This window comes from Filicampus tigris, chromosome 6, assembly GCF_054856515.1.
Source record: "Filicampus tigris isolate MCC_2025a chromosome 6, RoL_Ftig_1.0, whole genome shotgun sequence".
NCBI classification, from domain to species: Eukaryota; Metazoa; Chordata; class Actinopteri; order Syngnathiformes; family Syngnathidae; genus Filicampus; species Filicampus tigris.
The window spans coordinates 23,798,290-23,814,967 of record NC_141222.1 but is presented as its reverse complement, the minus strand read 5'-3'; the positions used below and the strand labels follow the sequence as shown (position 1 = coordinate 23,814,967).

The 16,678-nt window shown below is 45.0% G+C and overlaps 1 protein-coding gene across 1 annotated transcript; it reads left to right on the top strand.

The window, feature by feature from the left end:
• Window positions 1-279: 279 nt before the first annotated feature.
• ecpas (Ecm29 proteasome adaptor and scaffold) lies at window positions 280-16,580 on the top strand. Its single transcript, XM_086034194.1, has 49 exons — window positions 280-396; window positions 1,624-1,754; window positions 2,082-2,198; window positions 2,285-2,403; window positions 2,821-2,970; window positions 3,092-3,272; window positions 4,120-4,259; window positions 4,388-4,466; window positions 4,564-4,683; window positions 4,797-4,882; window positions 4,960-5,035; window positions 5,121-5,170; window positions 5,251-5,317; window positions 5,400-5,522; window positions 5,633-5,736; window positions 5,839-5,962; window positions 6,062-6,142; window positions 6,223-6,439; window positions 6,510-6,601; window positions 6,711-6,845; window positions 6,922-7,081; window positions 7,163-7,335; window positions 7,429-7,530; window positions 7,645-7,768; window positions 7,969-8,114; window positions 8,288-8,342; window positions 8,449-8,563; window positions 8,658-8,726; window positions 8,826-8,943; window positions 9,773-9,940; window positions 10,033-10,112; window positions 10,229-10,334; window positions 10,550-10,597; window positions 10,665-10,783; window positions 10,867-11,017; window positions 11,130-11,195; window positions 11,393-11,482; window positions 11,807-11,873; window positions 11,951-12,042; window positions 12,407-12,473; window positions 12,537-12,734; window positions 13,415-13,626; window positions 13,722-13,765; window positions 14,000-14,192; window positions 14,302-14,449; window positions 14,689-14,794; window positions 14,888-14,976; window positions 15,065-15,136; window positions 15,968-16,580. Exons 1-49 carry the CDS (start codon window positions 375-377, stop codon window positions 16,105-16,107), a joined length of 5,532 nt encoding a protein of 1,843 aa, XP_085890320.1. The 5' UTR covers window positions 280-374; the 3' UTR covers window positions 16,108-16,580.
• The last annotated feature ends 98 nt before the right edge of the window (window positions 16,581-16,678 follow it).

Genomic DNA, 16,678 nt, shown 5'->3' with positions numbered 1-16,678 from the left:
AATATAATTCCTCAAAATAATTATTTAACAAGGTAGGAAACTGATAAATATGCAACACTTTGTGTCTATAAACCTTTAGTTTGGCGTGTTCCTGCTCGGACTAGTGGGCAAGGTTCTGAATATGTGTGCATGCAGTGCATTTAATTTCATGAAACCCGACAGTGGGTGGCATGATAAGCAATGACTTATTAATTACAGAGCTGGCCACAAGAATGGAAAAAAAGTAATGTGGATTACTTTTACGAACGCTCTGTTAAATGCGTAGCGTTTCTGTGATCTGTTCGAGCGCATACGATTTGCAGCTGTGGGCCCTCTCACTGTGGGTGTGGTGACACTCTGCGATCTGTAGGAGTCGCTAATGACCCTCTGCAAACATGGCTGCCCAGGATGAACTCAGTAAGTTTCTGTGTGCGTTAACAGTGAGACACATCTCATTTCGTTGACATTTTTATGGTTGTCTAAGGTGTACCTAAGTATTAAAACGATATATGTTAGCCTCCGGTCTAATTTAGACGATTTAGGTCACAGCGCGTTTAGAGATCAATGCAAAAGTGTTAGCATGCTACTTAGCACTTGCTAGCTAACTAACGTCACAAGGCCGTTTGCCCAGTCATGGTCGAATTGAATGTGCCACAAACGTTTTTAATACAGATTACTTGCGTGAGATAATGGGATGGGGCTTTACCAAACGGCAGTGTGTGACATTTAAGCGTATTTGTACACGGTGTCGTGAGTGGGCAAGCTTCGACTAATGTGAGAGAAATATGGAAATGCGTGGATAGTGTGAGCTGTCGCTACTCGGCGAACCATGCCAAGAAACAGCAGGCAGGGCTGGGAAATGGACTCACTCATACATAGCAGCTGACAGGACCAGATTATCACATAAACTTGGATAACATGCATTTTATTGCTCTATATATGCTTGATATTTTTTTTTGTTTTCGTCGGCTCGGGAGGAAGCTGGAGGTGTAAGCCGGTTCGCTGGCAACACCCAAAGTCTTATTCAGCATTGAAGTGCTGTGCAGATGTCAGAGTGATTCATATAGGTCAGGCATAACCAACCTTTCTGAAAGTGAAAGCTACTTGTACTGATTAATGCGAAGGGAAATCAGTTTAATACCTGCTTGTGAAATAACAAATGTGCTCAAATGACCTTTAACAATGTTATTTTATTAATAAATAAATGCTATTTATGCGAAGACACTGCTCATGTTCATGATTTTTCACAATAGTTAGGAAATGTATAAATATCAATATGCAACACTTTATTTCTCCAAATTGCAGCCAGTGTTCATATTTTCAAATGATCACTTCGACAACATACCTAGAAAATCATAGTGTCCCATCACTGGGGAGCTATTTTTAGAACACGCCTGAGGGCTACTCATGTGGTTCTTGGAGGCTACCCGCCTGGACTTTTTTAAAGCCAAAATAAATAGATGAACAAAGATACTTTATTTGTCGTAATTATAATTTTCTGACCAATTAAATGAATGTGGTAAATTTTCCACCACACACTTGAGGGTCAGTGTAAAAATAGTTGGGAATCACTGTTATGGATGGCTCAGATTTTTCCCTGGTGATAACATCAACAAAAGGAATTGATGAATTTATCTTTGACAGATCAACTGGAGCGGGTGTTTCTGCGCCTGGGTCATGCAGAGACTGATGATCAGCTTCAAGACATTATCTCCAAATTTCTCCCGCCCGTTCTCCTCAAACTCTCCAGTGTGCAGGAGGGTGTGCGGAAGAAAGTAAGAAGTTTTGTTTTTGGCTCTAAATATTGCATCCTTCCTTTATTGCTTTTCCAAAGTCCAAATCATTTCAACCCAGACTGTCTCTGAAAGGCAAATTATTTCCACAATATAAGGTGCACCTGCTGCGGAATCTAATGAGATCCATTACCAAAGCTACATCAAAATCTCTCTTTTAAAAAGATGGACGACTGGTTTCGGTCATATACATACCAAGACAATCCGTATTTGGATTACCACCATGTATGACTTTGTGTAGATTGCGCAAGTGTCATAACTGGTGAGTGTCTGATTTTTAAAGTAACAGCAAGTTGTCTCTCGCGCTAGGTAATGGAGCTGCTAGTCCACCTGAACAAGAGGATAAAAAGCAGACCTAAGATTCAGCTACCAGTAGAAACCTTACTGGTCCAGTACCAAGACCCTGCAGCAGCCTCCTTTGTTACGGTATGGTGTCTCATTTTGAAATACGGGCAATTGTACTGAAGGTGGTGGTGGTGGTTTGATTTATTTCTTTTTCCCCTCCCGTTTAGAATTTCACAATCATCTACATAAAAATGGGCTACCCTCGCCTGGAGGTGGGAAAGCAGTGTGAGTTGGCCCCCACCCTTCTGACCGCCATGGAAGGCAAGCCACAACCTCAGCAGGACAGGTAAGAAATGCCATTTTAGTTGGGTTTGGTTTTTTTTTTGCTTTACTTGTACAGTGGAACTTGTGAGGTTGAGTTCAATTTGTTCTAGGATGCTGGTTGAGCTCCTATCTGTTTTGGAATTATTTTCTTTCAACAGACGAACTAACGACTGTTAGAAAACTGCACCTGTTTCTTTACTTGCAACCTTCCTTCAGTTGCTGGCGCTTCAGCCAACGTGTGATCACGAGTTTTTAAAGAATTTCCACATCCCAAGTAGGATGACTTCAAGGCCATTCGAACCTGGAGCTTCCACTGTATATGCATGAAGTTTTTCACCGGATCACGCTTGTATCAATCCTCTTTATTTGACCTGAAGCTTTTTTCCTCCCCTCTCTTGACGGAATTATTATTTTGCATCTCTTCTCCGTCCTCTCTTAGCCTAATGCACCTGCTGATTCCTACTCTTTACCATATGAAATATCCAGCAGACGCCTCCAAGAACGCTTCTCCTTTTAACTTAAGTGAGCGGCCAAAGACAGTGCAGCTCTTGCTCGAGTTCATGTTGGACGTCTTGCTGATGCCTTATGGGTGAGTTGTCGTCCCAGGGGTCTGACTTTTCAAAAATATGGCTCATTAGTTCCTCTTACGTAAGAGCGTTGAAGGCAATCGTTGGTAATGTATAAAAGCTATTGACTTGCTGTCTCTTTAGGTTTGTGCTAAATGAGTCTCCCACTCGCCCATCACCGTCCTCCTCCCAAGGAGCTTCTGCTGATGGGGCTGCCGCGGCTGCATCCGGGCAGAGTCTCCCGCAGGCTCCCCCAGGGATGAATATCTATGCGGCCAAGAGGGTCATTGGAGAGGCCCAGTGGACCTCTGAGCAGCTTGAGCAGGTACAGCCATTTAAAGTTGAAATCAACCCAAACATATTTTTTTTCAAAAATATGTTCTCAGCAGTCCCACTTAGTTGAACCATGGCATTCTGATTAATATTGCGTTTGTGGAATATGAGTTAAGCAGCAAAATCCACCCCTTTTTAGCCATCTCAGGGGGAGGCCATTTTGTCGCTTCTGTCAAATGACATCACAACTGCTCAGGGCTCAGGTAACGACCAATCACGGCTCAGCCCTGAGCAGTTGTGATGTCATTTTCAGTCGAGAGAAGCGACAAAATGGCCGCCCCCTGAGATGGCTAAAAAGGGGTGGATTTTGCTGCTTAACTCATATTCCACAAACGCAATATTTATGCCTGGTTTCAACTAGTGGGTTTGCGTAGAACATCCATCCATTATCGATATCGCTTATCCTCACAAGGGTCGCGGGGCGTGCTGGAGCCTATACCAGCAGTCTTCGGGCAGTAGGCGGGGGACACCCTGAATTGGTTGCCAGCCAATCGCAGGGCACACAGAGACAAACATCCGCACTCACAATCACACCTAGGGGCAATTTAGAGTGTCCACTTAACCTACCAAGCATGTTTTTGGAATGTGGGAGGAAACCGGAGTACCCGGAGAAAACCCACGTAGGCACGGGGAGAACATGCAAACTCCGCACAGGGAGGCCGGAGCCGGGATCGATACCCACGATCTCTGAACTGTGAGGCGGACGTGCTAACCAGTCCGCCACCGTGCCGCCCCTGGCGTAGAACATATTCTTGAAAAAAAATATGTTTGAGTTGCTGCACCAGGCGTTCTGCTTGTCCTTTTTGTATTCTGATTCATTGTGTGTTTGGTCTCTCCAGTGTAAACTAGGCATAGTGAAGTTCATTGAGGCAAAGCAAGTGCCAGAAGTGGAGACCGTGGTGCACCTAGTGGTGGCGTCCAGCGACACGCGACACAGCGTGGCCACTGCAGCTGATCTGGAGCTCAAGAGCAAACAGAGGTAGGTGATCGAAGTTGTAAGACAGACGCGCACCGATTAACTAGAAATGCCGCACACAGTATTTCACATTTTCGACAGATGTGTTGTAAGTCAAAGGATTGATCCGCAAATTTGATTTTGTCTTGCAGCATTGTTGATTGGAATAACGCCTCAATAATTAACAAGATGTACAAGGTGTACTTGGGAGATGTTCCTCTCAAAACAAAGGTTCGTGATCTTGCTGAAGTGCTCGCCGATAGTGTAAGAATCATGTACAAGATTTGAAACTAGTGTGGCATGCATGTTTTTTTTGTTGTTTTTTTAGGGTGGCACTATGAAACATGAGCTGAAGCATGAACCAGTGAGCACGAGAGTCAAGTTAAAGATCCTGCCGCATCTTTTACGCTCACGTCTTGCTGCAGAATGCTTCCCAGCTAATATCCAGGTGCGTTCGATGAGCACCTTATTCCACAAAATACGTCTTTTTGCCGGATTTGATTTGTTTGCATCCCAATTCTTCTCCAGTGGCCTATATCTGCCTTTTGCTCTCCTTCATAGGTTGTTTACGATGGTTTGTTTGGAGCCAACACTAACAACAAATTGCTGTCTCTCACCTTGCAGTTTGTACATCACATCTGTATGGTGTAAGAACTAAACGCCGTTCCTCTCAATACACTTTCATGATGAACACATTTTGAAAATTGAGCTTTCTGTGTTTCAGGTGCCCTGACACGAATAAGCCGTTAGGCCTAATGTTGCTGAATGGCCTTACGAAGCTCATTAATGAATACAAAGAGGTCATTCCTACAACTCCATTAGAATTTGTATCCACTGCATTTTTTGTTTGTTTACTCCTACTAAATGTAGAAAATATGTTCACAGGATCCGAAATTACTATGTGTTGCATATTCCGCTGTTGGAAAGCTCTCAAGGTAGTGATAATACTTTTTTTCTTTTCCCCAGAAACGCAGTTGTCAAGATTTCTAATTTTACATTCATTTTTTTTCCCTAGCCGTATGCCACAGCTCTTCACCAAGGATATTGCGCTGGTGCAGCAATTTTTTGAGTCTATGTGCAAGGTGAGTTCAGCAGACTTCTCAACCACGCATATGGCAGCACATTGTGGAATATGATCCTGAAGTCACGCTTGTTTGTTTTCAGGAGGAGCCTGATGTTCGTCTTGCCATCCAGGAGGCTTTGTCCATGATGGTTGGAGCCTATGCCAACCTACAGGGGGCACTACTAAACCTGATGGAGGCATTGGTGGCCGCGTACATTGTGAAGGTGAGTGTAAGCAGGGCAGTATCTTTTTTTTTACCAGTGTTCCAATAATTGTCAATTCATTACAACAGCCTACTAGCACCATCTTTTATTATTGTTATTGTGTTTTGAAGCCTGAGGTCCAAGTTCGCCAGGTCGCCATGAAGTTTGCCAGTACAGTGTTTGGGCCTGATCATGTGCCATCAAGGTACCTGTTGCTGCTCGCTGCTGGAGATCCGTAAGTACCAACCACCCACTGTCATGGCATGTTGCGTTTGTATGCGTTTCCTTTCTTGAGTCATTTTCCTATCAACAACATGGTTCTGCTGTGTGTTTGTAGGCGTGAAGAGGTGTGTGGGGAGGCTCAGAAGGTGTTGAGGATGTTTCCGACCAAAAGTCCCGAGAAGGAGGGACCCAGGCCGATTCCGTCCTTTCCGGACATGGTGGCTTACATTCAAGAGAAGGTGAGAGACTGTCTATCTTTTTTTTTTTTTTCTTTCTCGAACTACACATCCTGTTGTATGTATTTCAAACTCGTTCCTGTTGTCAAAACGAATCATCAGGCATCCCAGAGAATCAAGACTCCAGCTAAGTACATTGTTGGAACCTCGGTCATTCCTTTCAACCCATCTGCCTTTGCAGAGGTAATTCACAATCCCTCATCTTGACTTAAACTCCTGCCTGTAGTGCAGCGTCCACATATTTTGCCGCCCCCCGCCCTCAGATTGTGCGCTACCTGAGGATGTGTCTGGCGTACAGCGCAGGCGCCACGCCACAGTCCATGCGACTTACAGACATGCAGGATGACGCGCCAGCCATTGGCCGCTACGTCCGCGCGCTTCTGTCTTCGGAGCCTCCATCTTCAGGGTCCAAGGGCGCTGAAACCAATCCCGTTCACATCTACTTGGAATTGCTGCAGCAGCTGCTGTCTGCCGTTGGCGGTAACCAGACTGAGTCGTCCAAGTTAGATCTTTGTATTGTACATGTATTACAAATTCTTTCTCTAAACAGGGATTCCGGTAATGTACTGTCTCTTGGAGGTGGTGTCTGTTTGCCCAGAGAAACTGGCCCCCAAGTTTGTTGATAAAATTGAATGGATTAAGGTCAGTGTTATTCAGATGTGTTAATGGGCAACGTGCACACATGAGTAAGATAATGATTATATGACACAGCTACTTATATTAATCGTATAATGTGTGTTTTTCTCTTCAGAGTCTGATGAACACAAATAAGGAGGACATGAGGGAGCTTGCTGCCCAGCTGTACGCCGTGGTGGTTTCCACCATGACGGGCAATGATCTGCAAGCCGCCGTGCACAACTTGGTCAAGATTACCAAAGACAACCGCGTAAGCCGCTCTCAGTTTTTGATACGCCGAAGTCTCCCCCTGCCTAACTGCGGATGGGTTTTTGTTTAAAACGCAGAGCCCAGAGACCCAGCATGGTGCTATCTTGGCCCTTGGCTACATGGTGGGAAGGTACATGAGCAAAAAGAAGGCTGCTACATGCAGTGAACCTGCCCACAAGCACACCGTCCCCTCACAGGAAGAGGATGACATTGTTTCCATGGCAACAAAGGCAGTTGGTGCGTACACAATTTTGTATTTTGCGTGACTTGCCATTCTGGCTCTTTTATCTTTTAAGTGTTTGTGTGTTCCAATTCAAGGTTCTTTCCTGGACAACAGTAGTGCACTATTGCCGGCAGCAGCGTGCACAGCTCTTGGAGAAATTGGTCGGAATGGCGCCCTGCTGATTCCAGCAGAGGGGGAAGGCCTCACCAAACTGTACATTGTCGAAAACCTGCTCGCTCGCATCCCCTCCGGCAAGGAGAGTGCAAAGGTAAAGTTTGTGAACTCGCCAAAAGAGCTGCTCTTTATGTAATCAACACCGGTTTACCCCTTTCTGTCTGTCCATGCTCTCCACTTGATCTAGATAAAGGAGAGGTCAGTCCAGACTTTGGGCTACCTACCAGTAGGAGATGGAGACTTCCCTTATCAAAAGAAGCTGCTACAGGGACTTATGGACTCAGTAGAGGTGCGCCTCATAATTGGGACTGGGAACTCTCGCCCTTCGCAGTCATCACATTGCTCCATCAAGGTTAATGCTTTGTGTTGATTTCCCCCCCCCCCCCCATTTTTGCTTTCCAAGGCCAAGCAAGTGGAGTTGCAGTTCACAGTGGGAGAAGCAATTACCACAGCTGCTTTAGGCACCTGCTCCGGAGCTGTAAGAGATCCATGGACCTGCACTGAAGACCAGTACAGCCCACCGTCAAGTAAGAAGTGTAGCAGTGGCATATAGTCACACTTTGAGACTTGGGTTCTTCAGAAATTTGGATAAGAAAGTGTCTGAATATAAATTTGGGACTGGATCTTCGAATGGTAGTTGTGTATAATATATTCAAGCGCACACAAACGTTGTCTTGCATTGACAATCAGTGGGCAGCACAGAAGCATGCTTTGCTTTCATTGTCAGATGTCAAAAACAACGACGTGGTTCCCTGGGTCCTCAACTCTGTGTTGTCGAAGTACATTCCGAGCCAGAACCCTCATGTCCGGCAGGCAGCCTGCATCTGGCTTCTCTCCCTGGTTAAGAAACTCAGCCAACACAAAGAAATCAAGGTATGTGCTCTTTTTTTTCCCCCATTAGAGGAAAAAACAGGATATGGAAAATAAATAAAGAGGTTATTTTTCCTTCAATCACTGCTCCATGTTTTTTTTGTATGAAACATTGCAGGCATTGCAAACCACTCCATGGAAACTTTAGTTGTGTCTTGTTTTCTTTTCTCCTCCAGTCCAATTTGAAGGAGATCCAAGTGGCATTCATCTCAGTTCTTTCAGACCCGGATGGTGAGAGACATTTAACCCAACCCGCCAGGCATTGTTGCACCATCGCACGCTTTCCACCACCAGAAAATCTAAACAAAAACAAAAAAAAATCTCTTATTTGATGTAGAGCTGAGTCAGGATGTGGCATCTAAAGGCCTCGGCTTGGTCTATGAGATGGGCGGAGAGGCAGTCCAGCAGGAACTGGTGTCCACCCTGGTGGAAACACTCATGACTGGCAAAAGGTGAGCGGATTCAAATCAAAATAGCCATTTCTGCTGCAGGTTGTGAGAGCTAACGTTCGCTCTACATTAACGTTGCATTTGTCTTTCCAAACAGAATAAAGCATGCCGTTTCAGAAGACACGCAGGTGTTCCAAGGAGAGGGGATTGGCAAAACACCTGATGGGTAACTATAAGAATACTGTTGTTGGATATCATTTGTTATCATTTAGCCTATTCCACGAGTGTGTGTATTGTGCGATATGGTTAACGTTGTGCCCGGCAGCCACAGCTTGTCTACGTATAAAGAGCTCTGCTCGTTGGCGAGCGACCTGAACCAGCCTGATCTCGTGTACAAATTCATGAACCTGGCCAACCATCACGCCATGTGGAACTCCCGAAAGGTGACTGGCTCCTCCCCTCTCCTATTAAGACTGTCAGAGGCAACTATTGAAAATGAGTTCAGCAATTTAGCATGCAGTTTACGGGTGGTTATGAAGCAATGGAGTCTTACTCACTGAGATCACTGCAAAAATGTCGGCATGGTGCCATTTATATAGAGAAGTCCCGAAAAATGCCATCTTTTACCCGGGACGTCACTGTCACCTGATTGGCCGGCAGATGTAGGCGTTTCTTAAGCGATGCTGCGAGGAACTCTGCTGCAGACGCCCATACCCTGGTTTTCAGCGAGCAAGACAGAGCCTTAAACTCGTAACTTTGTTTAAATATATTTAAGCATGTTTATTGGAACATTTTTTTTCCAGATTTGCATAATGTAGATGTTTATTATTATTATTGTTGCTATACATTTTTGACAATGTTCATCTTTGTTCAAAAAAATTCTAACAAAGGTCAAGGAGCTCCCAGGATCATCAGCATGTCTTATAAAGTTAAATGAAAAACCTAAACGATAGCTCCCTATATTTTCGACAGTAAATAAAGTTCTCCAAAATTCCAAAATGACAGCTATGTTAAAATTTCACTTATCTTTTGATTTCAAACAAAAAGGTGCAAAATTCCGCCAGGGTCAGTAGAATCACTTATAAAGTTAACTGAAAATGTACATAAATAGTTCCTTGAAGTTAACACAGTTTTAAATTGATTTATTATCGGCCATTCGATTTTTATTAAAAAGGCCGATACCAATACTCGTCAAAATGCCGTATATCAGCGCCGATAATCGGTCCACCCCTAATATGTTGACAATACAACCTGAGCTCTCCTCCTTTTCAGGGTGCCGCATTTGGCTTTCACATGATTGCCACCAAAGCCGGGGAGCAGCTGGCTCCTTTTCTCCCGCAGCTGGTGCCACGACTGTACCGCTACCAGTTTGACCCCAACCTCAGCATTCGCCAGGCCATGACCAGCATCTGGGATGCCTTAGTTACCGATAAGACCCTGGTAGGAGAAACCGAGTGTCGATCCTAGTGGGAAACATCCTCAGATGTTTTGTGCATGTTCAATTCAGGTGCATTCTTGCCGGTGGGTTTCAGGTGGACAAATATCTGAAGGAGATTCTACATGATGTCATTTCTAACCTCACCAGCAACGCTTGGAGAGTGCGGGAGTCCAGGTCGGTTTTCTTCATTCCGGTTTTTCAACAGCATGCACAAACTGTTAGAGCGAGTGAACTTTTCAGTGCCCACTGTTTGGGATCTTACGACGTTCATAAGCGGCATTTCCTCGCAGCTGTTTGGCCCTCAACGACTTGGTTCGTGGCCGCCAAGCAGATGACATCATCGATCACTTGGCTGAAATGTGGGAGACTCTGTTCAGAGTTCTTGATGATATCAAGGTGAGCAAAATGACACCGAAATATGTCAGTTAACTCCACGGGCGGCGATTGCCAATCGCGATGCTATGAGAGATCATCAAATGTCACCAAGAAGAAGGTTTGTCTGGAAAGCGTTTCTCGACTCCAAATAATGTACGTCGCACCATTATGTGATGCGTTTTTGCAGATTTTATATTCTTTCCTTTGTCGGGCCATGCAATTATTTTGTCTTTCAGGAATCTGTGAGGAAGGCTGCAGATCTAACACTGAAAACGCTCAGTAAGGTAAAGCTTTCAATCGCCCCTTTTCTGGGATTACTGGCTGGAAATGATGACTCGGCTCTCTGTACAGGTGTGCACTCGTATGTGTGAGTCTACTGGTTCTACCGCCCAGAGAACTGTGGCAGCACTTCTGCCCACCTTGCTGGAGAAGGGTATAGTCAGCAATGTCTCGGAGGTTCGCTCGCTCAGGTGATACCATTTATTGTTTGTTTTTTTTCTTTCCATTCTGCGCGGCTTTCATTTCTAAATACTTTTCCTTTCTTGCGGACCAGCATCCAGACCTTGGTAAAGATCAGTAAGACAGCCGGCGCCCGACTCAAGCCTCACGCTTCCAGACTCATCCCAGCCCTCCTGGAGGCCCTGAGCACAATGGAACCTCAGGTCCTCAACTACCTCAGTCTCAGAGCCACCGAGCAGGAGAAGGTAACAGCAGCGCCTCCTGAGCAATCCTCATCGAAGAAGTGCGGCAGCTCGAGAACCCTCAGCAACTTTTAACTTCAGCTTGTCACCCGGATGCTTTTGCTCATTTTGATAGAGTGCCATGGATGCTGCCAGGCTCAGCGCTGCCAAGTCCTCTCCAATGATGGAAACCATTAATATGGTAATAACATTTTGAGACGTGTATGTCCCACAAAGATATGTTTCAAGCCCAAAACTCGAGATCCCGCGGCCTTGGCTTCACTTAATGCGAGAGTTGAGGCGGGGCAACCCCTGACTTTTCGAACACTTCAAATATTCCCGTGACGTTTTTCTACATGGTACAACATGTTTGTATGTATGTGTGTGTGTATCGTCCAGTGTTTGCAGCACCTCGATGTTACAGTGCTGGGGGAGCTGGTTCCCAGGCTATGTGAGCTGCTGAAGAGTGGAGTCGGGCTTGGCACCAAGGTAATGAGCCTTTAAACTAAATGCAGCCTTAACGGATACGATCCCTAAATTACAACACACACACACACACACACGCTCCCCCAAAAAAGGTATTGAATTAGCTATGTTAATAGTTGAAGATGTAAATAAACCACAATGTTATAAGCCCAAAACATACTAAAGTCTCTGAAGGTGTATGGCTTCAACATGGCACTTGACACAGATTACCGCCATCTTGTGGCATTTTAGTGCATTACAGAAAAAGCACAAAAATACAAGAAAAGATGAGATAGTAGCTGAGCTATCTTTCACTTTTGTCCTCACATTTGTATTATCTCTTCACAGGGAGGTTGTGCCAGTGTTATTATTTCCCTTACGGTGCAGTGTCCCCAGGACCTCACGCCATACTCAGGTGACACGCTACCCGCTACTCTTGTGACTGGTTTCTCCTTTTGCACGAAAGACACTGATGGTTTGTGGTGTTCTCAGGTAAGCTGATGAGCGCTCTGCTCAGCGGCATCCATGACAGAAGCGCTGTGGTTCAGAAAGCCTTCGCCTTTGCGCTGGGCCATCTGGTCAGGGTAAGGACACTTACCTACATCGTACTGTGTTGTGTACTTACAGTTCATCAAAGCTTAGTTGAGAATAATTTGGCTTGTCTTTTCGCTGCGGGACTGTGATAACCGTGACAAAGAACATCTCAAATTTGACTACGTGAGCACAATAGTTTTTTGTTCGCGAAACTCCGCTCTGATGATTGTCCGGCAGCCAATGAGAACACTGCAGTGTGGCTAGCTCCACCCTGTTGGTAGCTCAAAGGGAGGCTGCAAAAAAAAGTAGCGGATCCGTTTTCCCAACTTTTGATCTCTTAAAACCGAAATACCTGCCAAATTTGAGCAGCCCTGCGGCTATGTGTTAACAAGCCCTCTTGTTTTGCTCCATCAGACCGCTAAAGACAGCAGCGTGGAGAAGCTACTGCTGAAGCTCAACACCTGGTACCTGGAGAAAGAAGGTGAGGCAGTAGCAAAAGCGACTTGCATTAATATTCAGGAATAATTGTGTGATTTCTTTCCAGAGCCTGTGTACAAGTCCTCTTGCGCCCTGACTGTGCACGCCATCAGCCACTATAGCCCCGATGTGCTGAAGGCCCATGCAGGCGTGGCCCTGCCTCTGGCTTTCCTGGGCATGCACCAGGCGCCTGGCGCTGACGAGGTGAAAGGAGAGAGTCAGGACGCTACCTTGTGGACTGAAGTGTGGCAAGACAATGTGCCCGGTGAGAAACGGTCGCGATTTTTTTTTTTTTATTCCACAGTAATCCCGCAATATAGGCACTTGGGGAGGCAGCAGCAAAAAGACGTCTGAAAAAACTGTCAAAGCAGCAATATACTCACACTTGTATGTGTGTGTTTATATAATACCAATGAGTACAAACAGAGCAGCATTGAGGAGGGATTAAAAGAAATTTAAAAACACTGGGTCATATGTCAGTTTTTGTTGATTATGGCGGCGCCATGTGGACAAAAGCGGTAGTGATTTGACAAGTCAACCACATTTCCCATGCGCGCCAGCGCATCGTGTCGTGACGTTCGAATCGACTTCCGTCCTTATAGCGAAAGGAGTATGCCGTAAAGCAATTCAGGACATTTGTATTTTTTTTTTGTGTGCCAGGGTTGCTCCCATCCTCCTCAAAGCTGCTTAGTGCAAGTAAAAACGATACAGAGCCCCCCCAGGGCATGACAAAAGTCCCATTCAACTAGTTTCATCAAAAGAGTTGTGGGGAAAAAAATGTTTAAGGTCGAATTCTTGCCCAGTGCTGCTTTAGATATAATGCAAACAAGATAAAAAAAAAAAAAAAAAAAAAGAAAATCCATTTATCACGTGTTGGTATATAATTAGTAATAAATGTAGTCTATTTATGGTCACGGTCATGAGAAACGACTTCTTGGCTACCAGGAAGTTTTGGAGGCATCCGACTGTACATGCCGGAGCTCATCGCCATCACCCAGAAGGCCCTGCAGTCCCAATCTTGGAAGATGAAGGCTCAGGGCGCAGCTGCCATGGCAACCGTTGCCAAGGAGCAGACCGGCTCGTTGGTGGCGCCGCACCTGGGCTTGGTGCTGACCGCCTTAATTCAGGGCCTGGCGGGACGCACGTGGGCGGGCAAGGTAATGGCCTCGACCGTAACTGTAGCGTTCTGAAAACACAATGATAGTGAGGGATGGCGTGATTTGGGGTTTTGATTTTTGTTTTTCCCCCCTAGGAGGAGCTACTGAAGGCCATTGCATCAGTTGTGTCCAAGTGCAGGTCTGTCTTTTCACCATTGTTGTAATTCATCCATCTATCTATTCACACCCAATTTTCAAGCGAGTTGACCAGGTTTTAGGTCACGTTAATGGTCGAATAATATTGAAAAACGATGGACGTTGGTCTCGTTGATTTGTATCACAAAAACCTTCCATTTAAACAGGGGTGTGTAGACTTTTTTTTTTTGTATCCACTGTAAGTCACCCTTGCTTTGTTGTTATGTACTGTCTGTAGCACAGAGCTACAGAAGCCTTGCGCCGGGCAGCCCACCACCTCAGAGGTGCTGGAGGTGGTCCTCAAGGAATGTCGCAAGGAGAGTCTGGTGTACAAAATGGCCGCCTTGGGCTGCGCTGGCGACGTGCTTCACAGCAGCCAGGAGGACCGCTTCAGCGACATGACTGACATCCTCTTCCCTCTGATAAAGAAGGTAACGTTGACGTCTTCTGGCTGCTTTTTTTTTTTTTTTTTTTTTGGCAAGGAGCCTCTTGGCGGGACATGTAAATTTTTGGCACTTTTTTTTTTTTTTTTTTTACCAGAGCTGTCCAGAGAGCGGCGCAGCGTCACCGAGGTCACGAGAGGAGGAGGTTGACCTCACCACTAAGGAGAAAGAACTGCAGACTGAACTTGTGCTCTGTGCTTTTGACACCATGGGAAAGACTTGGCCTAAGAACCCCCAAACTCAGTGTGAGTCCATTTGTGATATCTGAACATTTTTCGTAGCGGGCGGCCGTAAAGGTTGTACGTTTTTGCAATGCAACGATTGTATTACAAAAGGAAATGAATGGACACATTTGTGGACATTGATAAAAATAAGGAGGAGATATTTCTCTTATACATTTGACATCCCCAGCGATAAATGGTGCGGTTCAGTGTATTTGCAAGGAATTTTCCTCAACCCAACCGAACTTGTGTTTTTGTGACAGCCCGTTTCCAGGTGGAGGTGTGTAGCCTCATGTGTGAGAAGCTGCAATTGAGCACGTGGAAGGTGCAGCTCGCCGTTCTCCGCTGCATGAAGGCCTATTTCCAGGGGTAAAGACAAAACAAAAACACCTCCAATTACCGTCAATGTGTTACATCGAAATCAATATACCACCCCCCCCCCCCCCTCCCGCCCCCCCCCAGATTATTGTTGCTAGAGAAGAACAGCAGCGACGTGAGCACACTGTCTCGCATCTTAATTGACACCTGTGCTGCTCTCACTCATCCTTTAGGTAAACGTCACACATCACATCGCTGTTATACTCTCGCGTGTGCGTGCACTTCACCCGCATGTGTGGTGTTCCTCTTTTCGTTTACCAGAAAACAAAAGTTATTCATCTGTGAGGACGGAGGCCTTGTCCGTCGTGGAGCTGATTGTGAAGCGAACTGGAGGTAAGAAAGGGGGGGGGGGTGTTGGGGGTGGAACAACTGCAGGCCTAATGTGCTTTTTTTTTTTTCCACGCACATTTCCTTTCAAACATAATTATAAACAACAGAAATAGTGTCTTCATAAGGCTCTATCAAAAATGTTGATATCTGCCAGGTTTCGAGATCATTTTTCCCTGTTGCTTCGATAGAGGTGAATATAGCTCAGACTATGATCCCGAAACACTTTAATTTCATTTCAAATTGATTTTGCAGAATTAAAAAAAAAAAAAAAAAAAAAATTGTCTTACAGAAGACTTTCTTTCAGAAAAAAAGACCCCGGACGTTCGTATGTAACATGCACATACGGTGAGGGCCGTCCGTAACTTCCACTAGCAACCCAGGCTAAATTTAGCTCCTCCTTGACGTGCAAAGCTTGTCCCTGTTGAGACATATCAATTCAACATAATTATTCGACACCAATTGCTATATTATTTAGACAGGGCTTTGGCACCATCTTGAGGTATCGCAGACAGTTTCAGAAAGAACACGGCGAACAGCCGGAGTTGATTTCACTAATGGCGACTAAGTGGATGGTGAACTGAGTATCTGGGAGAATATGAAGGTGGAAACAAAATAAAGTAAACAATTAATGCAACTTTTGTTGGAATTCTGAAAAGTCCTCTAACTTTAAATCCTAAAAGTTTATTGCACATTATAGCGTTATCGTTTGAATTTTTGGATGAGTCCTTACATAAACGCATGGCATTAAATGACTGACATATTGTCAAGTTGCCATCCAGTTGATGTTTATATTACTGATAGCTTTACTTACACGTGTGCGCGTGTGTGTGTCAGAAAGCGAACAGTGGGATTGCGTGTCGGTGAAGAGTCGGGAGCAGCTGCAGCGTTCCCTGTCTACGCTTCAGTCCGACAGCAGACCGGACCTGAGGGACAAAGCCCAAGAGCTGCGCAGGCACATCCAGAGCCAACCCTGAAAACAAAACAAAAACAAAACAAACACTCACTCACACAAGCCAGCCACGCCTACTCTGTGGTAAAAGTAATAAGAAAGTACACATCTTGTTGTCTTTTGTAGTGTCATTTCTATTTGGCTCTTTGGACAGTTGTTCTAATAATAAATTTAAATGTTATGAAGCAGTGTGGTTGACACTAACTATGGCCCCCAAGAGGGGCTTTTACTACTGTTGTGTTTGTCTACTTGTTAAATATCAACAACTCTTTTACCTTGGCGGACTGTTGCCAAAATGTTGAAAGATGACAAATACTGCTATGACTCTTTACTACCTGTGGAGGTGAAAACTTTGGTCAATCTCTTGTTTGCAAGATGAATGAGGTGATTTTTTTCTGTCAGGTCTTGAAACTTAAGTTACAACCCAGTGTAAGTGTGATGCTTTAGTTGTTTCAATTTGTCATAAATGAAATAAAAACAACCTTGTCCCAACAGTGATTATTTGGATCATTTTCTTTGTAAATTTACGTTTGCATTGATCTTGTGTTTTGTGTGTATCATGTTTTAAACGCCGGGAACAATTACAAACGGCAGAA